The 24,215-nt window shown below is 38.4% G+C and overlaps 2 protein-coding genes across 3 annotated transcripts; both read left to right on the top strand.

Annotated features, from left to right (window-relative positions):
- Nucleotides 1-271: 271 nt before the first annotated feature.
- LOC117376676 (rabphilin-3A-like) lies at nt 272-19,286 on the top strand. Of its 2 annotated transcripts, XM_033973197.2 has the most exons (18): nt 272-512; nt 11,927-12,017; nt 12,106-12,117; nt 12,273-12,398; nt 12,619-12,748; nt 12,849-12,932; nt 13,005-13,176; nt 14,111-14,296; nt 14,421-14,582; nt 15,579-15,658; nt 15,785-15,859; nt 16,362-16,471; nt 16,588-16,714; nt 16,804-16,860; nt 16,952-17,106; nt 17,193-17,274; nt 17,379-17,475; nt 17,557-19,280. In XM_033973197.2, exons 2-18 carry the CDS (start codon nt 11,944-11,946, stop codon nt 17,685-17,687), a joined length of 1,860 nt encoding a protein of 619 aa, XP_033829088.1. In that variant the 5' UTR covers nt 272-512; nt 11,927-11,943; the 3' UTR covers nt 17,688-19,280. The 2 variants fall into 2 exon arrangements, with proteins under 2 accessions (XP_033829088.1, XP_055080050.1); XM_055224075.1 differs by lacking the exon at nt 12,106-12,117 and having other exon boundaries at nt 17,557-19,286.
- A 428-nt stretch (nt 19,287-19,714) lies between these two features.
- Nucleotides 19,715-22,121, top strand: LOC129456524 (group 3 secretory phospholipase A2-like). Its single transcript, XM_055224225.1, has 5 exons — nt 19,715-20,240; nt 20,393-20,525; nt 20,730-20,864; nt 21,408-22,020; nt 22,080-22,121. The coding sequence occupies exons 1-5, from the start codon at nt 19,763-19,765 to the stop codon at nt 22,119-22,121; spliced, it is 1,401 nt and encodes a 466-aa protein (XP_055080200.1). The 5' UTR covers nt 19,715-19,762.
- The last annotated feature ends 2,094 nt before the right edge of the window (nt 22,122-24,215 follow it).

Below are 24,215 nucleotides of genomic sequence, written 5' to 3'. Positions count from 1 at the left end.
TTTTGAGGTTTTGGAATCAAATGTTGTGGAATATTTTAAAGTGATGTTGTCAGTATATCAATGGAAATAGACTTGTGCGATCATAACTAAATATGAGCTTACTGTGATATGACATCTTAGTGTAGGGGATTTATACATAAAAAAACAAACATATATATTATCCCCTCCAAAACAATTTAATCAGGTGATGAGTGACCACTTAACCATTCTCACTTCAGATCCAGGGGTTTCCTTCCCAGTCTACCAAGGGCTTTCCATCCTCCACGCAGGATTGAGAGCCAGTTCCCACGCATCGTGAAGAGGAGACCCGATGCGCCTCTAGAAACGGAGACCACTCATTCACCACTCACGCACAAAAACGCGCACTGCTTTTTTTGGTGGCGGGCACCGTGCGCAAAAACTGGCTCCGTGGTCGAATCCTCAGGCTGCACAGACTTTGCATTGACACCGCATCATTCTCTGACAGCTCCCACAGACAAACGCCAGGCACAGAGGCTGGGCTGGATTTTCAGGTATGTCTTTACGATTCTCCTTTTTCTGCAATGCAACCTGTATCTTATGGACTATTTCTGAATAGCCGCTGCATTTAATCAGAGAAAATAAATACAGTCATTTGGTAACAAGTTGAATGAATGCAGCATTTCATTCACAAGTGAAAAAAGTGAGAATTGGGTATCGGATTTTACTCACTAGTTGCTAAAATGATGGCACACACCTCCATAATGATAACACAATAATTCATTCTTCAAATTAGATACGTCCACATGTTTCCATATGCTTGGAGCTGCCTCTTATTAACCTACATCAGGTTGAGAAAACAGTTATGTAAATGATTCTTTCATTGATTCCTTTGTTAAAACATGCTTTGCTGAAAACATGAGTCTGCTGAACAATGTAATACTTTGTCCCTCATAAAGTGATGATAGAGCCTATTACCCTCTGGATTTGTTGCATTGATTTACTACACCATGTCTCATAGTGTTATGCTGCTATTGCATGTGGTGTATTCATGAATGGCCGTGATAAATGTGGCTGTGTCTGACTTGAAAGGCCATGTCCTAAATCACTTCTCAACAGATTACAGAGGGTGTCTAGTACCTGATAGCTGCTTCCTTTTGTCATAACTGATTTAAAAACAAAAGCTGGATCTTGTGAGAGATTGTCTGCTTACAGTCAGTCCCAGGGCGTTGCTGCAGGATTTTTCGGAGCGCATGCTGGGGCTCTTTGCCTGCAGACACTTGGAGAGCTTTTAGTGGTGGCCGTGCATTTCTCAGTGATGTGATGATATGGGTAGGGCTGTCAAGTCCAACACTGGCACATGGACAGGTTTTGGCTGCCTGTATGCTGTAAAGTTGTCCTTTTAGGTTTACATTTGAGGATCTGTGAGTGATTAGGTGAATAGAACTCAAGATAAAGGTTGTCTCCTGGAAAATCAAACTGGGAATGTGCCTTCTTCCCAGTTCTTCCAACTCCTCCTCCTGAGCTGAAAGATGGGGTTTAAATGGGGGAGGGGTAGAAAAAGACTGAATGAATGCAATTGTATATTTCTGCAGCTGCTTTCTCCAACAAGTACAGTAGTGGCAGGCGGGGTGACACTCTCATTCCCCTGTTGAAATTGATGTGAGTACACAATAGTAAGATGTCTCCCTTGGTTTGGGTAAGATGTAAACGAGGCAAGAACCTGGGGACGGCGAAACTAGCATTGAGGGAAAAGGTTAAAAAAAGGATGGAGATTTTTGCATTATTTAACGATGAAAGATGCAAGCCGACTGTACTCCCATGCCTCCAGCTGGTCTCACCATCTTACTGTATGCACCATTACAGAAACATTCCCAGCCATGCCTTTTAATGACATCATAAAAGCTGTTTTGCATATGCTTTCAAATCTGGCACAGGTAAAAGCTACTATGAACTGACAGGGCATCTCATACTCTCGTGCACGCAGCATTTAATCTTCCTGATTCTTCTGATCTTGCCGTTTCCATGGTCACAGCTGGTAAAGGTGCATGACTCTATGTTCAGTGTTCCAGTGTGCTTCTCATAATGTGAACACACAGCTAAAGACAAACCACTAAACTTACTATGTCACTTAATTAACTCGATTTCACTGCTAATATGGCTGTCTGCGGCCACATTTATCTGGTATGCATTACAGGTTCACAATTGATAAATAAAGCACATGCCACGAATGTGAAAAGACTTCTACACATAGTAAAGTACTTACTTATAGGCTACAATGTACTTACTTATGAATGAATTTATCCCAGTATTTATCCCTTAAGGTTTTTCTACTGTATCTAATGCAAATGTGTAATATCTGTTTAGTGATTAGAATCCAGTATTCAAAAGATGTCCACAATTGGTTTGTAGTTAATTACACAACAAGTTCATATATTTGGTCAGCTGAAGTTGTTTTAAATGTGATATATAATTAGACTTTAATTAACCCTTTCATGCATGAATTATGATAGGCTACTTCAGGATTTTTTTCCTAAGTGTTTTTATTACTCTTTAGGCATGCAAAAGAAATATTCATCTTATTTTTTTTCAAACATGCATTCTTCAAGGAGTTGGTGACGTGTCCACTAGGGTGGACAACGCGCATTTGAACAATGAATGAAATATGTGTTTGAGAAAACAAATATAAAAAAAAAAAATACTGAAAACACTATAAAACATGTTGTTGTATGCTCCCTAACATTGTGTTTATATATTTGAGCCTGAATAAGTGGAATGGTGCAAAAGAAATAGTCAAAAAACACCTTGTGATTCTTTTGCTGTATGTCATCACAAAGGTGCATGACAACATCTGCAGCCATTCCCAACCCACTGGCCACACCACGCCCAGCCAAAGCCTGACACACTTCAAACTTGTGCATGTATCCAGAGCTCCCTGCTCTAACCCACACTTTCACACCCCAGGGTTTGGATTTCTTTGGGATGCACTGCTTCAGAGATAAAAGTCCCTTGAATGGAATGATCTGTTCATCAATTGGTTAACAGAATTCTTTGGGATCCACAGCTAAACGGAAAGTTCTTTTTAGTGTATCCAACACTGGCCTGATTTTGAATAGCTTATCACTATTTCCCTGCTCCTCTGAGAAGTTATCAACAAAGTGAATGTATCTCAGAATCTGCTCAAATCGATTCAGTGGCATGGCATTTGCAATCAAGACGCAACCCTTCCTCTGATGACCAGTACATTCTTGATCTTGGGTATCTGAGGTATGACATGACCAAAATGATCCCTAGAAACTGCTTCATTTGACCATTTGTAATGGCCAGATTTTCTTTGCCTTTTTGCAATGCATACAGGTTTGATCTGAGCACTATTTCATCTATCAGCTCCTCAGGAAATAGATGCATGAAGAAATCTATTGGTTTTGTTCCTTCAATATTCACCTTCCACTCTCCTAAAAAGGAGGCAAGTCTTCCTCAAACTCATTATCTTTGGGGTTTTTTTAGACATGTCTGCTTTTTTGTGTTCTTGAGCTCTGTCAGGTAGGACATCCTGAGCACCCTCAGCTTCTTCCTCAGCCTGAACTTCCTCAGCATCCTCTGCTTCTTCCACATCCTCAACTTCACTCTCACTACTGCTGCCATTTGCCAATTCTCTTTTCTCTAGTAGCCATTCATCATCACTGCCACTAACATCATCTTCACTTGAGTCAGATGGCATTTGCTGGACTATCCTGTAGGTTTTGGTAGCATGATCTGCACCTGACCTCTACATAAACACAAGGACAAAGATAATAACTCTCATGCTAGAACTAATATCCACAAATTATTGCTATAATATAAATTAAATTGATTTTCATCCAAAACATTACTGCAAATGGTGAATTGAAAAAAAGAAAAGAAAAACAACAGTGACAGCAATACTATGAATTGTAGTCTAAATATAGCTAGCGATGCATGATGTCCAATTGAGTGGACACATGATTAATCACAATTTCCTCAAATCACAAAATCAAAACTTGGATATTTTAACAATTATATTGTTCCTTAGTTGTTGCTTGATGTCCTCATATTTTTTTTATCTGCAAGGGTCTCCTACAATAGAAGGAATTGACAGAAATTGCTCCCCTGCGAGGCACATGTGCTCTTCTGTCGGCCATCTTGTTTTAGAGATTTTTTTTTTACTCTTGCCAAAGTTCACCAGTGGGTGGCAGTGTATTGTATGACACATAAGCGTCCACTGTAGTGACTGATGTGCAACTGTGATATTCAGACTCACTTATATAGGAGAAAACAACAATTGAATAGCTGTCCACTGTAGTGACCACTATGCATGAAAGGGTTAAATTGAATATTTATACAGTAAAAATATTATAATGCTGTTAAAAAAGATTCAGATTTTCTCCAAACCTTTTTTCTTTAAATATAAATCATTTTTTTAGTTAGCCAAAGTTTTTGAGTTGTCAATATCCAATGGGGAAATTACCAACAAGAAAAGGTTGGTCTACAGCAAACTAGTAATTACATCTGCATTGACTTTACAGAACACAAGAAAAGGCATGCAATTAAAGCTACCTTCTTCTTCAAAGAATGAATATAGATTGTAAACACAATAGCTTTATTGTTCAAAATCTCACTATGGCGACTAGAATTACTCTGACCCTGAAGTGATGCACCTGATCTATTTCAGCTAGCTGTAAATACACCATCCTACTCCCACAGACATGTGAAAGGGTATCCCATTGTGGATTTTGTTTTTAACATATATTTAGCTGCCTTTCATGGCAACAGATCATTTAAACGCACCCATTAAAAATTATACTTCCACCATCAACCTATTCTATAACTTGTTTAGACATCTACGGCTCTAAACTTCATATTTCTCATTTGGCCTGCATGGAATTTATTGCGTCCTTCCATCCTAAATGGACATTTGGGAGAATTGACTATTATAAAATTGTTTAGTTGACCGGCTTTGTATGACCAGTAGGCCTTGTCCAAACTATATGAATAAAACCAGAAACCTAACTCATGGCTGAGGCTGAGGCTGACTCCACAAGTTTTCGCCCCTCACTGACCATTGGTTAGCTGATGACGTTAAAGAAAGACATACTCAGTGCCTTTAGAACCAGTGTTTATTGGGGTAATTTAATGCCCTTGTCTGGTAGTACTTCTTTTCCTGAGATAAGACAAAGGTAAATGAAGCAGCATGACTGTTCAATACATCAGCAGCTCGTTGTCCATGTCCCACCTCTTAGCTCAAGGGCACGGGTGGGAGATGAATCACCATTGGCCAAACAAATACTAGACTCACTTTACGCCCTTGTTGAACTGAACATAATTGAATGCTCCTGTCTGATTATGTTACATTCCTGATTGTTTTCTCCTCTTGCCTTCAATTTCAACTAACTCACTCTATCATCTGCTTCTTCTTGTCTCCCTCATTCTTCATTCTTGTCACAGTGAAACTAATTTCCTCCATAAAATATTACTGTTCTGTGCACTGTAATACACCTTTTCTTTTATTTATGCATGCCAAACTTTGATTTATAATATTGTCCTAAAACCCACATTTAAATTTAGATCAGATTATTACTGGAAATAGGGCATACTTCTTTTGGAGCTTGGAATTTCATCTTGATTAAGTTTTTTTTACCTCTTTTGCTGCAATGATTTGCATATTTTGAATGAGTTATGTCAGATGCCCTTCCAAACATGGCCTTTGCATATGTCTATTTATGGGAATGTCAGTTGATTGTAACTGTTGGATTAAACAGAATACAGAATTCAGGTTACATAGCACTGGTTGTATAGATTTAGGTATGAATAAATGTCCAAGCATATTGTATTGGCATCTACTGGCGTGGCCATTGCAACACAACAGCATGGCAGCTCGTTGGTCACTAGATGGTCTTTCCTGTTTGTTGTCAGCCAGTGTGAGACTTGGAGCGGTGCCTGCCTGGGGAACACACTTGAAAAGATGCAACCCTCACATTTCTCTCACATTTTAGAGGTAAGCCTCTCTCCCAGATGGCCACACAGATGGTTCTGTCAACTCGATTGTCTCGCTGAAAACATGGATAATTTGTAAATGCCACCAGCAAAAATATTGATATCTTAAACATTATTGCTCCCTTCATAACAGCAATAGGTGCTATAGGTTTATACGTTGAGTGTGTGGAGATACGAGTGGTTGCAGCGAGGCTTTTATACCGGGCACAGATAGAGTGAAAAGGCAACGGGGTAGGATATGTAAATAATTAAAAAATGCTGAGTGATGTTTTCTTCCTGCAGAGGTCTTGTTGGTGCAGTACTTAATGGTCTTCTCCTATGTGTGACTATATTGGCATTCTGAAGGTTTTTTAGAGGATAGATGCACCATGCACTTACATTATTATGGCAACTTATGGCATACTAAAATACATAATAAAATATCACATAATTTGTATTTGTAGCTTTGTTTTTGACTTGTTTGTTGACAAATAATTACTATACAAATCACTTTTAAAAAATAACCCAGTCCTGCATTTCACTATAGGAGGCAGTCACATATTTTAATCACAAACTCACACTATTTCTGTACCAGCCACCTTTATGACAATAACATTTTTAATACATTTGAATGCATAGCATTTGTATAAATGTTGCATCCATTGTGATAGCATTTTAACATGATAAGTCTCCAGTGTTAAGACAAGTGTTGATGTTTAGAATAAAGACACTACTAACTCTGTCCTATATATCGTATAAACCAGTGACATTTTATTCTCAGAAAAACATGCTTTTTATGCTTTACGCCTGTTGACATTTGACTTGAAACTTGAAAAATAGCTATTGTTGTAGGCTACATTGCTCCAGTAATGCAACTTCAAATGTCATCATTACAAATTGGTTCCTTACAATGTATTTAACACCCTGTTTTGTATACAGTGAGTTTTTTTCTGTAAAAACATTAAGGCTGTGCGTTTATTGACTCTAAAATGGAAAAGCACATGAGCTACAACTGATGAAACATTAATGGCAACTACAAAATTTGTGTGTGATTATATTCTTGCTAGCGTGTATATGCCTGAGCTGACATGAATATCAATTCTCATATGTATTTTGCATAAACACCTCACGAATGGTTTTAGGAAGAAAATGCTGATTTGAGCCTTAGAGCCTGTGATGGATGAAGACGTGGCAGGTGCAAGAGTGCTTCTGGTCAAATTCTGTATTTTACGGCACTAAAGCTCAAGACATGATGGAGGATATATTGCAGTAGACCCCACTGTGGTATTTTGCATTGATCTCTCGCCTTCTCTCATTAACCCACTTTAGAAATGGCCTCTTTGGAAATTGACAAGGGAATTTGTGTCATGTAATTTAAGAATACTACATCAATTTCAGCATCATTGCAATCAAATAGGACACGAGAAGTTAAATGTAATAAGTATTCATTCAGCTTTCTGTTATCGGTGCCATTTTAAAGACTTTGGATCATTCAAGAGATAGAATATTTTGTTTTGAATTGTTTGTTGTTATGGCAACGGCCACAATTTTTCATCTCTCTGAATTGGATTGATATGGAGGATACACAGACTCATATCCAGGACACTGAAGCTGTAGTCATTTTGCGACATGCTGTGTGCAAGTGTGGACTGCATCTCTGACATATTTTAAGAAAATTTATAAATTCACTGTTTTTGGACATTTCAACATTTTGCCGATCCAAGTAAAAGAAGACGCTCTTCGTACTCCCATCCCCCTTTAACTCTCTGCCCTCTTTACATAATGAGCCATGTACAATCAATCCATCAACCTTACTGGCTAGGTGTCAATCTACTTTCCTCATATTCTGATTCTCTTAAAGACAACAACAAAATATGAATTAAAAAAGGGAGGTGCCCGAAAAACAACCTCCCTGTCATATGTTCTGCAGTAATGACTCATATACCTGCTGCTGTAACTGACAGCAGCAGCAATCACTGGTGAGACTGACTGAAAAGACATTAGGCTAGTTACTCACGCTGAGTGTTGAGTTCAAGTGCCCTGGGAAAATGCATGGCCTTACTTCTAAAAATGGATATGGAAAATGGATGCCATAAGCTTTGGACTCATACATACCTTTCCCTGAAGCATACATGCAGATTTGTATTGATTTTACCTCCAGCCCTGAGAAAAGAGGTTTCTAAATTGGGCTTCTCCACCCTCATAAGAAATCTTATAGAAGCGTGGGTGACTTACGATGATCCAGCAGCTGACTATGTGAGCGATGCTTCCTTGCAGGTCTATTCTGTTGTCATATCACAATGAATCTGTTACTATTCATCTCCGTGCCTTCCTCGAAAATGTAGTATGGTAGTGGCTTGCAAAGGTGGGTAGTAATGAGTCACATACTCTCTGTTACATTGACTTCAGTAAATCATTTTGTCTTATTACAATGATTGAGTTAGATGATTGATTAACTATAAAAACATTGTAGCTTAAGAATAATTTTGTTTAGTTTTATGACTGCAATGGTAAAATAAAAGAAATACTATGTTATATCTCTGATATTTACTATTTGAGTTATTTTTTTAGTTTGTCTGCACACCAAATATCTCATTTCCCATCTGTAGAATCTTACATTAAAAATCATCGTGCTCCGTGACATTCAGAATACCAGCAGCTCTCCAGAGGAGGAAAAGTCGCCACCGGACTGAGTCATCTTCTATTGGAGGAAAACATGAAGGAGATGGCAGTGGCACCATGGCACAGTCACAGATGACGCACATGACTCTATTGTAAAACTTCAAAAATGAATAAGGTTGGCACAGACGTCATAACTTTTGGTAATAACAAGGCTCACCGTGACATTTGGCCCCACAGACAGTTTAATATAATTGGCTTCGCTACTTTTTCGAACAGTTTTGTATTACTTAATATGCCTTGCTTAATAGACTATATGACCAGACAGAGTGTCTACCAGTGCAGTGTAGAAATTCAGCATATAGAGACTATAGATGGCTTTATATAGATATGACTTCCTACTTTGGATGCAGAGTTTTGTTATAAACATTAATCACTTATCTGAGAGTGAATGGTTATCTGTCTCTACATCAGTTAAGTGGTACTCTGTTTAAGTTCTACTCTACTCTGCACTTCATTTTAAACCTAAACACCAAACCATTGTTCTTTGTTCATCGTTCATCAGTCACCATTTATTAATTATCACTACACAAAATCGTAATTTTTTTCTCTCCACTTACACAGTATAGATCAAATTCTTATTTACCAATATTTCATTTGACATTTTGTGTTTTATCATTTGTTGTGAAGACCATGAATCATGGTTATGTGATTTGTTTAAAGTACTCTTGACTTGAATTTGCAAATTTGGCAACAGGCTTGGGACTAACTACACTAACTACACTAACACTACCAGTTTGATAAAATACTTTAACTGTATCATTATAAGCTAATTAGTCTTGTCATTACATAGTACTATTTTGATGTGAATTCTAAATATAAATGGACTGCAGTTTTAGCCCCATAAAGTCAATGTCCCTGATGTAATCGCCTCTATGCACAGAACTAGTGCTGACAGATCTAGTTTGCACAACCCCTACACTGAACATTGTCCTCCTTCATTATGCTCGGAGTGTCAACATACAGGATGATCCTGAGAAAAAGAGGTCTATAGTTCATTGCCTTTGTGTATAAGATAACTCTAGGCATGCCTTAACTGTCAGGGCACTGCTGAAAAGTGGGTCGAGACATATATTCCCATAAGACTATCTCACCACTGTTGTATGGTTACTCTAGTACTGAGGAAGGATGGGGGTACACCATTGTGTCTATTGATAGCACAGCAAATGTATCATTATTCTGTAGGTCCTTAGGCAGTGCAGCAGATAATAGTTGCAGGTATGTTAAGCAATGCACCCTCTTTCATGGTCTTCTCCATACTCATGACCACTTCTGACTGTTCTGAATAGAGCTTATTGATTTTACTTTTATCATTATACATATTTATCACCATCTCTTTCTCTTCCTGTACAACATAATTCTCCAGCCTTCATGGTTGCCTTGCTCGCAGTATTTGAGCGGCTCCCAGAGGCTTTGAGCTGCTGCTGAGTGGATGGCATTCTTACTTAAATGAGACGGCAGGTCTTCACTGAGTGTTGGCACTTCCCCTTAGGACATACAGGACATATCCTTGGGCCAATGCCGCAGTACAACTCATTGTATTGTCAGACTGATATAGAGACTTGAAACTGCCTAAATTCAATTGCCCAATGTAGAGAAACAGGCTTGGACTTGCTTGTGGCTGGTATTGATTTCTGTTCTCTTTATTGTAGCCATATAGGGACATTTTTTCAGAGATTGTGTGATTCCACTGAGGCTATATGTCAGTTGCACTGGGACCTGAATCTGAGGCAATATCTTGGTCTGGAGGATAGCTAACTGCTATCTTCCAGGTTAGCCACCAGTTGATGAGGGAATGTGAGAACATGAAGCAGGCAACGTGTGGCACTCTTTGGAGGTGATGTATTATTAAATTGAAATGATTTTTACAAGGTCTCTGAAATCATAACTTTTATAGACGTACTTCCCAAATGGACCTCCTTTGACTCTTCACAGTGATTATTAGGCCTGGGCTGTGTTCCCAGACTTTGTTTCCTGTCTTATATTTTCAAATACAACAGAATCATATAGCTCACCACACACTTGAAATACTTTGTAGGGCATTTCAAGGGGTAATATGATCACCCACATTCATTGTGCTTTGTGTTTTATGTAAATCAGGGGATAACAAAATACTCCAGTAAGGCACAGAATTATATGTTATTAAGATAACATCTGTTTGTGTTGTATTGTGTTGCATTCTGTTATGTATGAGCAAAAGTGAGAAATAGCAAAACAGTAACAGTGCAGCATCGTAAGTCACCTACGCCTCTATAAGATTTCTTTTGAGGGTGCACTGCATGTATTTCTCCTAGAATATGGTCATGAAAGTTAAAGAGGCAGTATGTAACTTCACAGGTGGGGGATACACCACCTGCTTGTCTGCATGAAAATATTACTGCTTTGCCTGGAATGTTCCACAGCATGGCATTAGACTTACTCTCTGTTTTGCATTTATCAGTCACAGCTGTTTTTATTACTACATACATGCACCTTGAATGTATAACAGTAAACATCTGTGTCAATTCAGTACATATGAACACCTTATTAATCATCTTGTGGTTACTGTGTCACCCACAGAATATTCGTCCTTGGCAAATGTGTTTAGGGTAGCAGTTTCATTAAAATTTTATTTAGCAAAATAATAGGCCTTTCCTCCCCCATTTTGCCTGACCTTCTCTTTAAAGCGCTGCCACTGAAACCAAAAGAGCCAAGGCCACCCACTTTCCTTCTGGTCTGGGGACAATATTTTTAATGCACAAGAATATTTTCAATAAACATTTTATTAGAAGAAAAGTGTGTCCCCTCTGCTCCTGTGGTGTCTTTGTACGATGCACTAAAGCTTTTTCCTGAAAATGAGGAGTGGGAGAATTTTGTCAAAACAAGCTTGGAAAGTGAATCTCCTGCTGATTAGTTTTCAAAATTGGCAATAGCATCTGCTTAGGCAGCTCTTGGTACAGTATATTGGCAAGTAAAGCCTTCAATTAAATGATGGAAAAAGATGAAGAAGAGAAATGATATATGGTAGGAATTTTTTCATATATCACCCAAATACATATCTTGGCTCTGGGTTTGTGGCAAAGCTTTATGGGTAATTGCTTAACCCTTCATCAATGGATAAAGATTATTTAAGAAATTGGGGAAATGCCAGCTGGGTTTCTGCATTGTCTAGGCTCACGCATTTGGTGCCAATTCCCTTCCCTTATTCAGGAAATAGCAGTCTCGTCAGTGCAGCGTTAACAGAAAATGTAATTTATCAATTGTTATTGTAAATTTTGTGTAACTTATTTATTGCTGGTTTTCTTTACATTTATTACAGGCTGTGACAGAACAGCCATGACAGACACTGTGATGAGTGGTGGTTCAGATCGCTGGGTATCAAATAATAGACAAAGAGGAATGCATTCAAGGTAAGAATTTAAAGAATTTTTGTTTTGATGCTGAATCTTTACTAAATTGTGGATTATTTTTCCTTAACTTGCATCTCAATGATGATAGTGATAAAGAACAGTAAGTATATCAATGTAAAAATCTATTTGACTATTGTACAACTCTTAGCAGCCTAGATTTTTCTGTGTTTTGAGCTCAATATTACATGCAAATTGTGCCTATAAATAAATATCGCAAAGCTGTTGTAACTAAACTGGAGGCTGTTTGGCTAATAGGGAGAACTGGACCATGCAGCAAGGTCCTGGTGCAGGTCCAGACCTAACGGATGAAGAGAAGGAGATTATCAACAGTGTAATTGCTCGCGCTGAGAAAATGGAGGCCATGGAACAAGAGAGAATTGGGTAAAATGTTGTACTTGTATAGTACTTTTTTGATTCAATATGCAGTATGCCAAGTAATACATCAGCTATTTTCTTTCTGCAATTCCTGTTGAATAACTTTTACATTTATTTTTGATAGTTATTATGGATAGGCGATAGTTATGGCTGATACATGTACTAAAGATTCACTGACATACATAAGCAAAACAATTGTTGTCCTAATTTTGGGTATTCTTTTCAGGCGCTTGATAAATAACTTGGATGATATGAAGAAGACCGTGTGTGGGGATGGAGTGTCCCGCTGTTTGGTGTGCGGAGAGCAGCTGGGCTCACCTGGGGTCAGCTCAGTGGTGTGTGAAGACTGTAAAAAGGTACTCAGTTTGTCTGTTTATTTTTGGTTTGCTAGTTTGTATATTTTTCTGCAAATGGTGAACAGCTGGAAATCTGCCTGTTTTTCTTCCTGTCATGTAGAGCATGTGTACTAAGTGTGGTACGCAGTGTAGCAGCCGACCACGTGCTGTGTGGCTATGCAAGATCTGCAGGGAACAGAGAGAGGTATACTGCTGCTGAATTTGAAATCTTACACAGTGAAAACACAGATAACGGACAACCACTGCATGTCCTCAGGTATGGAAGCGGTCCGGTGCATGGTTCTTTAAAGGCTTCCCCAAACATTTCCTCCCTTCTCCAATGCCTTTGTCCAAACCAAAAGATGAGCCTGCTCCAGTCGCAGCAGGAAGCAAAGGACCACCTGCTCCAAACCCAAAAGAGGCACCACCTCAAACACAGCGAACTCCAGGTTGGTTTGTATTAATAGGGTTTTGGACATTTAATAATAATAATAATAATAACAATAATAATAATAACAATAATAATAATAATAATAATATGATGATGATGATGATGATGATGATGATGATGATGATGGTTATTATTATTATTATTATTATTATTATTGCACATTATTATTTAAACAATAATAATAACCTATTCTGACAAGTGAATTGAGCCTAGGTGTGCATACGTGTTCACTATTCATTACTGTGATTGTGATTTTATTTTTTTGCAGTAGTGAGTGATATTATCACAATATTTTTTTCATTCAGATCAAAGTCAAACTTCTGTCTCTGAGCAGGAAGGTCCAGGCAAGTCAACAGCATAATGCAGCCCTATATGAAACTTCAGAATGCTTGTGCAATGTACAGTTCTCAGTATACCCCTGCTACCCTTGCTTCAAAACTCTGTGTCATTATATCTGCATTAGACCTTTACTGACCTTTATTCTCCCAAACTTGCCACTCATACTCCTGCCCCACACCTTTGTCCCTCCTAGATTTTTGTAGCACCTCCCACAGCTGCTGCAGAGAGGGATGAGTGCAATAAATTAAAGTGCCGGAAGCTGCATGCTGTGACTTAGGATGAGCCTTGAGGGGTTGCTGGCATGAAGGGTCGCAACATATCATTTAACATTTTGTGCATAATTTCTGATGCAGCATCATGTTTTGATACAGAGGCACCAATAGAAGAAGAAATATTTCTGCATGCCCAGTATAGTGCATTGCTTCAGCCTGTTGGAGAATATGTAGGTCAATGCCTTTGTTATAAAAAGTGCCAGATCAAAAGTTTGAAGAGTCCAGAGAGGTCTGCTGCAGTATGTCTCTGATGTTGCATGCCTCTGATGTGCATTGTATGTTTGTGTATATTATTTGCTATATTGTGATACTTATGTTAAGGTCAAGTGTCACACACCCGTGCTGGTTACCCACCGGTGGCCCCAAAACCTGCAGTGGCACGCATGGCCACAGGTGGAGCAGGTGCTGAAGAGGCGGGGCAGTCGAGCCCAGTGGTGATGAAGAAGATGGTCCCTGTTCATAGCTCCAGGCCGCAACCTGGTGGCTCAGCTGCTACAGCTCAGCAGGGTGAGAAATCACTAGAAAGCCACACACCTACGCATGTCCTCATCAAAGGATCAAGTCATTCATGAAATATCACATCACCAGTTGTTTAGTTGCGCTTAGTCAGACTGATTGGATGCTTTTGTAGGATCAGTGGCTGGAGAAACAGGACTCTACTCCTCTGAGCAAAGAGCGCCCCCTGCTGCAGACAGGAGGCAGCCTGCTGCCTACAGCGCTCCTCCAGTCCGGCAGCAGCCTCCCCCAGAGGAGGAGGAGGAGGAGGCCAACGACTACGACTCTGATGAAGCCAGTGAGTACACCATCTGCTCTCTTCACTCTAAAAGAAGTCTAGAGAAATCTATCCATCTGTGGGTGGTAAATACATGTGTGCTCACTTTGTCTTACCTCAAATCTAACACTATTGATTGTATTGATTTGAAAAAGAATACATTATTTATAGAAACAAAATTAAATGCTTTTATTCAGTATATGCTTATATTTAACTCTGTTTTCTACTGCCAGACCCCTACTAATACTAAGCAATGTTTGCCTATTTGAGTCTTAATAATTAATTTACACTGAACATCTTTATAGACTCAGTAGTCTCTGTAGTCCTCTGTGTATTTATTGCAGCATACAAAAAGCATTATTGTACTGTAGTTCATTAAATTAAATAATACATAATTATGTACTATGTACAGTATGTTATAAGTCCTAAAAATCCAGTTTAATAATGAAAGTGGTGCCTTGTCTGTCATACAGCCTGCAGGCTCAAACACCTTTTATTCCCTCTCCTGGGATCTGTGTCTTAATTTATTTTATTGAGGTCCACCATCCAAGAAGATGAGACTGTGCAAATAACGTTATAATTCCAGCTAACAGGATATAGATTCCCCTTGTGATTGATTTAGTCCCTAGAGTTCATTGCGATAAAAATAGTTGTGGCATCACGGCTGTGTTAAGACACCAGCTATTGGTTTCAGCTGTGATTATGACTAGTGTCCGACTGCTGCAATACAGAGATAATGTTTCATTCAAATGCTCCCCAAAGAGCTGAGTTTGCAAAAATGAGCCCACAGAATATTGTCTAACCTAATTCGTGTATAACTTTGTAGAATTCTTGACTTGAATACCATTCTATTCTGCTGATCATATTTTTGTTGCAACCAGAAATGAAAATCTGATGCACAAATCAAAACACATGCAGCAAACTGCCTAACATTTCATCATGAGCTAAATTATCCATCAGTTGTACTTGCTGTTTCTGGTGTAGTCAAATGTAATGATTGGTCTGGGTCTCTTTCAGCAACTCTGGGCTCTATGGAATTCAGTCTTCTCTATGATCAGGAAAGCAACAGCCTCCATTGTAGCATCCTCAAAGCAAAGGTACCATTACACATGCACATAGGGGCAATTACAAAGAAGCGCTTTTGTTTTAAAATGCTCCTGAATGACACTTCTGGCTAAGTAATGTTAATGGTTTATAATAATGCTGTTTCGTTCTTGTTAAAGGGACTAAAACCAATGGATTCCAATGGTTTGGCAGATCCTTATGTCAAGCTTCATCTTTTACCTGGAGCAAGTAAGGTAAAAAGAGACCACCTGCTAATCACTGTCTGATTAGAACCCTGTGGTTGGTAAAAGGGGTCTTTTTGCAAACTCAAGTCTGCCATCTGCTGGATAGAGTGGACTATACAATGCACAATAATAATAGTATTCTATAATAATAGTATTCTATGGAAGCAAATGGTAAATTTGACTTCTGTAGTTCTGGTAGAGGTGTAATACATTAAATCCAACAAATAAAGTTCAACACACATGTCATGAACCATTTGAAGCATTTGTTCTTTTTAATTGTGATAGTTATTGTTTGCAAGTTGTTGAAAACTAAATATTTAGTACTGTATAAACAAAACAAAACAAAAAAAGAATAATAACTAATATTCTTTCTATAATAAACTGTACTGATAATATCTTCAGGTTCACCACAATCATGTATCAAAATATAGCTACTTGAATGATTTACAGACCGCAAATATGTCTGGTGAGATTCAACATGCCTCAATTTAATGATTGTTTTTTTTGTCAGTCAACAAAGCTGCGCACAAAAACACTTAGAAATACCCGCAACCCTGTGTGGAATGAGACACTCACCTATCATGGACTAACAGATGAGGACATGCAACGCAAGACTCTTAGGTAGATAAAGCATTCCAAAGGAATTCAATTTAAATCAGTCAAAATTAATAGATTTGTATTCATTTTTTAAAGGATTGGACACACAGAAAGCTGTTAACTGACATTTCATTTTACAGGCTGTCTGTCTGTGATGAAGACAAGTTTGGCCATAATGAGTTTATTGGTGAAACTAGAGTTGCACTGAAGAAACTGAAGATGAACCAGAAGAAGAACTTCAATGTGTGTCTTGAGAGAGTTATCCCAGTGAGTGTAATAAAGTTAGTGTAAAACAATGATCTGGCCTGGCTAGTTTAATCTCTTATTGACCTGCTGTAATCTTGTTTTCTGTGCAGACCAAGAAGACTGCGACAGCTGGAGTAGCCAGGGGCATAGCTCTTTATGAAGATGAGGCAATGCTTTAAATCTTGCCTGTTTCAACATGATACTATTTAATACCGTTCATATTACAAATACCTTTTTATCATAAAATTTCTTTCACAGACAGGTAAAGATGGGAGCGAGTCAGAGGAGCGTGGTCGAATCCTCATTTCTCTCATGTACAGCACTCAACTGAACCGCCTCATTGTTGGTGTTGTACGCTGTGTTCATCTCGCTGCTATGGACGCCAATGGCTATTCTGATCCTTATGTCAAAATGTATGCCCTATAAGGATAATTAATTGTGCAATTACACATGTGGCAGCAAATTATCTGAGGTTAATTCTAGTTTATATATGTTACAGTTGTCTAAAACCTGACATGGGAAAAAAGGGTAAGTCCAAAACACAAATCAAGAAGAGGACTCTCAACCCAGAGTTTAACGAGGTAAGTAATAAAAGCTTGTGTCACCATAGCAGCCATAAAATTATGTCAAATAATTATAAGTGACATAGTATGTGACATTTAATTTGAGGTATGGTTGAATTTAGGAGTTCAGCTATGACATCAAGCACAGTGAACTTGCCAAAAAGACCCTAGACATATCTGTGTGGGATTATGACATTGGAAAGGCAAATGATTACATTGGTAAATATTGCACCACAACTTTTAGCTGTCTTGTATATATGTTGATAAGCTGAGTAATCAATTGAAATGGCATATTTTTAGGTGGATGTCAGCTGGGTATTACTGCCAAAGGGGAACGACTCAAACACTGGTATGAATGTCTGAAGAATAAGGACAAGAAGATTGAGCGTTGGCACACCTTGTTCAATGAAAATCATGTCTCTAGTGATTAACCCATCATTCTGCATGTGCAGGGTTGTCATGTGCTTGCCCTAACTTAGTTTATTATCATATCTTTACGCACTTTTTACATGCTTCTTTCTTACTTATTTCCACTGTCTCATATAGACATTTTTCAAGTTAATAGATGTCCTCATCATCTTACAGAAACTGATCTCTCTGCCTGTGCTTTTTTCAAACTGCCTTTGGGACATATCATTTAGAAAAAGTCATAGTTTTATTAATGTAACCAAGACTAAAAGGAAACACATCAGTGAATAGCTGCACAATGACCGCCATGCCTGTCATCAATGTTACTTATTGTACTAAATTTGATATGCTCTTTGATAATGAAATAGGGGGTCTGTTTGCATCGGAACAAAGAAAGCAATATGCTGAAGTGTAGAGGTCTGACCCTTTCATAAGAGGCCTTGGCTCAGTTCATGCCTGTATTTCCTAGACTATCAGAGTATAATTTAAAATGTTGTACGCATTCAGCTCACTGTAGTTAAGCTCTTGAATTATAAGCATGCCAAGTCACCACACACTGTCCATAACATGCTGTATATTTCCATAAAGAAATGTTTACATAAAGTTACATTGCTCAGGTTAGAATAGATATTATAAAATCATCTGATTTGCAGGTGATGCATCAAAATGTGGACCATGAGCTAGATAAACCTTTTACCATTTACTGTTAAATTAAGGTTATAGCGCACAAAGTAAGCTTTATATGTATAAGTAATTGGGATGTTTTGTTTGTGAAAAGTATTCATTGTTTCATAAGAAAACTTAATGTTAATGTTATTTCAATAACAATGACAATTAGCTGCAAAAGATAATTCTAGCTTGGCTCTGAGGTCTACTGCTAAATATACAATACCTGTGGTCAGGTTTCTTATAATATTTCCTATAAATGACTGCTCTACTCAAAAGGTCGAGCGGGGATAGGCTGTCATTGGTGTGCAGCTTTACCTGCATGCACTGTGCTCATGTTTTTCGTGTGCCTGGGGCAGTTGTGGGCTGCTCCTATCCCAATACTTTGCACAAAGCAGGGCTACTTCTCCTCTGCCACGCCCCAATCATTTGAGGCTTCAGTGTGTGTTCTTTAATCACAGAAAACCCAAGGAAAGCACACTTACAAAGTGGAATGACCTCAATTTATACAACTGTTTGCAAACCCTATGCATGAATGTCTTGTGGTTCAAGATATCTAGCCTTTGTAAAAAAAAATAAATGCTATTGTAAGTCTATATATGTTTACACAGCCCGTCACATTCCCTCAGTATTCTAGCATGACAACAATGATACAGTTTTGTCTAAATCTGGTCTAATATCACATAGAGATCACAAATAACAGTGCACAAACTGTACAGTCTATAAGTAGCAGATTTCTCCTCCTATACAAATTATATCCATCAGTGTTTTGAGTTGTCTCACATGTAAGTAATTACCTTAAAATACAGCCATTTTTAATTTGCTCCCCTCTCAGTTGATTTTGCCAGTTTAATGGAATGTTTGTTAAATCTGTCATTGTAAATACGTCGTGCATGCACTGAAAGATTGTACGTTTGCAGATAACTGTGCATGTAAACATTTTGCAGAGTTTACACAGATCAATAAACTGTATTGGAAATATACTCTCGTTGTCAACACTCACTGCTGCCACCTGGCGCGGATAATTGCAATAACAATTTGATAATGATTAATTGTTTATATCGTGTTCTATAAGGACTATGAGATCAATAATGAACTGAAAGGGAACGATATGAAACAAATGTTCCCTGAATCAGCTTTCTACTTTAGCGTGACTGGGGGTCAGTCAGTTTTTTTGTTTTGTTTTTATTCATCTTTTTTCTTTAGCTCCAGGCACGTGCAAACCCACATAGTTTGCGTACCCTCACGTTAGGGAGTGCCATTCTTCAGCTCATCTGACAGACCAATCACTGCTCTGTGCAGACTGGTACCCTTAAGGCACACATGCCTGTCTCTCACTAGACATTTTACCAGCCGGAGCACAGGATAACTCGCAGAGTTCTTATGCCAAAGCTTCATTTATTTACCTATTGTGCAAGATAGGCGGACTGAAATGCAAGTTCGATGGGTAGCTTTTATTCACAATGTTATTGCGCTACAAACGCTCGTTAAATGTAAATTACAAAATGTGATGGAGCCTGGGACCATCTCTTGTCTCACAGAAAGTTATTTTGGGCAAGGGCGCACGCAGGTCATGTTTCTTCGTGAGGAAAGAGGCTTGCTCCTGTACGTCACACTTTGGTCCGAGGATATGCGTCTACTGGCATGCCAAGTAATGAGCAACCCACTGGTCATAGAAAACTACAGGGCGTCTTACAACAGGAGCAGTGGTGAGAATGAACCGCTCTATCAAAGATTTAACCTAAGCGTTGTACTGTCTCCCAATGCACCGTGCGGCAAGACTGATGCTCCCAAAGGTGAGCGCAGCCGCGCAGGAGGAGAGGCAAAGGGCAGAACAAAACGCTCCTGGCTTTTCCCGGGTACTCTGTGGTGTGGATCTGGAAGCAAAGCACTTGGGTATGATGAACTTGGTGAGTCATATATTTACCCTTTATCCCTTTAAAATATTAGACTGAAATATGGCTCTAGAGGGCCAAACCAAGCACTTACAGGTGTAGAATCCTGTCCTGGAATTACCCCTGACCTGCTGAGGCGACTGCAGTGACGTGTCCTCTGTCCTCAGGCATGTTTGAGGGTGCAGACAGATGCTGTCGTGAGCATGATCACTGCCCACACATCATTCCTGGTTTCACTGTGGATTACGGAGTCTTCAATCCAAACTTTTTCTCTGTCTCTCACTGTGACTGCGACCAGAGGTAGGTGCCAATGCCTTGGTAGTCCAAAAGAAAAAAAAAAAAAACACTGCCTGCAGGATACTATCCCTGATGGATTCACAGGACGACATTTTCAGATGTGGTTGAAACTTGAAAGTTAGATGCATCAACCCGAACTGACATTTATTACTGAACTTGTTCATAGCCTATCACTGATTTTATCCATGTCTGCCTATCCCTCTCCAGGTTTCGACAGTGTCTCCTGGATGTGAATGACACCATATCTAGTATGGTGCACTACAGCTTTTTCAAAATTCTAAAAGTCCCATGCATTGAGCTCAAACTACAAACGAGATGCACTGAGATGTACTGGTGGGGAATGTAAGGAAATAATTCAGCATTTTTTTTTAGACATCTTTCAAAACATACTGGGATATAAAATGTTAATATTTGGTCAAAACTGGGGCTGCATTTCAGAGCTGTGAGTGATTTATCTTAGGTCATTTGGCCTTTAGTCTTTGCCTCAGAGACTTTGCAAGTTAAGACTTCATGATGGGAGTGGTGATAAAAAGCATAGTGACATTTAAATATCTGAAATTACTTTGCAGTGTTTTGCTTTTAATAGCCTGTATACATCCACACCATCCACACGTCATATATTTCTTTTTTTTTGTGTGTTTTCTCTTTGGTTACTTTCATTTCCTATAAAGGAATAATGTGTAAGCTTTCTAGAATAGCTGTTTCAAATCATGTTTAGAATAATTGCATAACTATCTAGTTTATTCTCTCTGTGGCTATAATTATCACAGTGTATAAAATTTTGTTAGACTAACAAGTTAATTGGCAAGTGAAGCAACTACTAATTAAAATACTTAAATAAATCTAAATTAAATATAATGCAAATATGTGCCTTATGTTTTATAGGTGCAAAGTCACACAAGAGGCACCGTATGCCATCTTTAAAAGACCTATTTATTATAACACCTCTTTTACAAGCAAATACAAAAAGAGTGATAGCAGCAAGTCAGCTGTTAGTGAGGGGCATCAATTGACTGAAGTCCATGAGACTGAGCCATCCAAAAAGAAGCCAAGACAAGAGGAAAAATGTCTTTCTAAGGACCCACCCAGAGGAGACACTTTCGTTCACAAGAAAACAAATGGGTGCAGACAGAAAAGTGGAAAGCTTTCCACTGTGGCTCCATACCTTCACACTACTTTACTTAACACAGACATCTCTAAAACAAAGGCACTGAAGACTTTGTCTTTTCACAGAGGAGTGGGTAAAAACACAAATCCTTATCTGAGAGCACCATCTACCACTCCAACCACTACATCATCACAAAGACCAGCCAGCAAGCTCTCCAAAGCCAAAGCAACAACAACCAAAAGTGTCACAGGGAAAACACTACAGAAAGTGCTTCTGTTCCAAAACAAAGCACCTCTGACTTCAACTGTCCCAGCTGTAACATCTACAAAGGGCTCACTTACAACAAAATGGATGTTCATAACAAACCTGCCCAAAAGTCAGACAAGATCAGCCACATCTGCTCTTCACTATGACAATACAACTAAACCCTTAACTCATGACTTGGAAAGCAAAAAACAAAGTCAAGTGGTTTCTCCTTTTGGAGGACTTAAAGCAAGTCAGATAATCAGCACTGGAGAAACAGACCTGAAACAAAACAAATCACTACATAAAAAATTAGGTAAGATTGTAAATTTTTCTATTCATTCCTATTTACAGCAATTGCGTATCTTATATTGGGCATATGGGCACAATGGAACTCAGTAGACTTTGAAGTTCCAGAAGTAAATTTCCAACTCATTTTTCCCAAAGACTAAAAACTGACCACAAGCCATATAATTTTAGTCTTAATTTTAGTCTTCACAATCTCCTTTTGTTAGACAAGATATGATCAGAGACAAAGACTAATAAAGATACAATAAACTGCATTAGTAAATAAAATAAAAATACAAATGTTACTGGGAAAATGAATTACATGTTGTGTCATTTTAATATTGTCCATCACAGATTTTTGTGAAAGTCTCAAACATCTGGATGAATGTAATTACAAAATACCTCCTCTGAAGAAAAGGTTTGGCCTGAAGAACTTGGACACAAAGCCTGCTTATCACTGTGCCTGCACCAGACGGTAACAACACAGATAACAAAGCAAACCAGTGTCTAGCCAGAAATTTGATTGCAATAACTATATAATTATGTAACAAAGTAAAATATCCATACAAATGTCTACAAAACCTACCCCCAATACACTATTTTGAGTATGGCAATATTTTTACTGCTCCTCACAAAAAATAACTGCCTATGCACACTGCAAGCAGAACAAGTCAGAACTAGAGGGTGCAGGTGGAACTGAAGTTAATGTCTGTAATCCAAGTAGTTTTATAATGTCATAGCATTGTTGACTGTTGAAAGATTTTAGGATTCATTTTAGGAGTTTTTTGAAAAAAAAAAAAAAAAAAAAAAAAAAAAAAAAAAGCTAGACCACTAAGGCAATATTTAAATGTATGTCTGTAGTTGTTTATTTGGGTGCTATCACATTACTTCTTGGGTATTCTCTACAGTTTGGCTCGAGAGATCAAAAAGTTAAAGCAATCAGTGGTCCTTTCTTTCTTGGAGGATTCAGTTTCAGAAAATTGTTTCAAACGACCAAAGAGGAAGAAATGTCATCACAAAAAGAGGTTTGTTACACTAATGCAATCTCTACTTGTTGTAATGCGCGGTGAACGCTGTTACAGACAGATGTTCCCAAAATATATAGTATATTAATATATTTAGCTTTGCAAAAAAATATTGAATTGTGTTTTGTGTGTTTCCCATTCCTTTTCAGCTGCTCTGGAGCCTTCACTAAAGCCTCTGACCTATTTCAAGCGCTTAAGAAGATAGAGCAAAACGACATTGCTGGGGTGCGAAATTCAGGCAAGCACAGAAAAGGAAGGCTTTATAAGCAATGCCTAAGGCTGAGAAAAGAAGCTATGGCATCGCTCACATGACATAATTATAAGCCACTTTGCACATCTACAAAGAAAGCTTTGCATTTTTGCAGTAGGCCTATTTTCTCTTGCTCCTGAAGGAACATTTGTTTGTTCCTGCCTATACATTACATTGATAATAAATTACTATTTTACACAAGATTTGTTTTTACTTGCACACAGTGTTACACAACCTAAATGCTAGCTTGAATAATTATTATGGAGGTTAATATTGATATATGTATATGAATAATTGCTTAGTTTGCACTGACCTATGCAATTGTTTTAATCCAGTTTCAGTTTCTAGGTCTGTTAATTATGACTATTTTATTATTAACTCATCTGTTAGCCTAAATATAACCGCCTAATTGCCAGCCATGCAAAAATAAGCAACTAATATTAATTTAAAGTTAGCACTAATAGGCCTATTATTCTAGATCCATGCTTATTATGTAGTGCTTGGTGACAGCTTTTGTCGTGTCCGCGGTGCATTCTGGGAGAGGCTTGTTCGCCTTGGAAACATGGCGTCGCGCTGACAGCTGGAAGACTTCACTCGCTTTACCCGTCACTGACACAGCGGCTGGCCCATCCGCACAACTGTTTGCGTTTCGGTTTTAATTGAGAAACTGGATTGTTCCGGGTGCAGCTTTTGTCCTGAAAAGCCGTGGCGTTTTGGAGAGTCAAAATAGCGGTTTTAACACAAGTGTCACGCCCACCCTGCCCTGTAATGTTATAACG

The sequence above is a fragment of the Periophthalmus magnuspinnatus genome, chromosome 9, assembly GCF_009829125.3.
Source record: "Periophthalmus magnuspinnatus isolate fPerMag1 chromosome 9, fPerMag1.2.pri, whole genome shotgun sequence".
NCBI lineage: Eukaryota > Metazoa > Chordata > Actinopteri > Gobiiformes > Gobiidae > Periophthalmus > Periophthalmus magnuspinnatus.
Note: the sequence above shows the minus strand (reverse complement) of the source record. Positions and strands in the feature narration are given on the sequence as shown.

Coding starts and splice junctions, on each gene's coding strand:
- LOC117376676 (XM_033973197.2), top strand. CDS start 11,944: ATGACAGACACTGTGATGAGTGGTGGTTCAGATCGCTGGGTATCAAAT. Junction 13,177..14,110: donor TCAAACACAGCGAACTCCAG/GTTGGTTTGTAT, acceptor ACTTATGTTAAG/GTCAAGTGTCACACACCCGT. Junction 16,715..16,803: donor GTCTTGAGAGAGTTATCCCA/GTGAGTGTAATA, acceptor TTTTCTGTGCAG/ACCAAGAAGACTGCGACAGC.
- LOC129456524 (XM_055224225.1), top strand. CDS start 19,763: ATGCAAGTTCGATGGGTAGCTTTTATTCACAATGTTATTGCGCTACAA. Junction 20,526..20,729: donor CACTGTGACTGCGACCAGAG/GTAGGTGCCAAT, acceptor ATCCCTCTCCAG/GTTTCGACAGTGTCTCCTGG. Junction 22,021..22,079: donor CCAAAAGTCAGACAAGATCA/GCCACATCTGCT, acceptor TGACTTGGAAAG/CAAAAAACAAAGTCAAGTGG.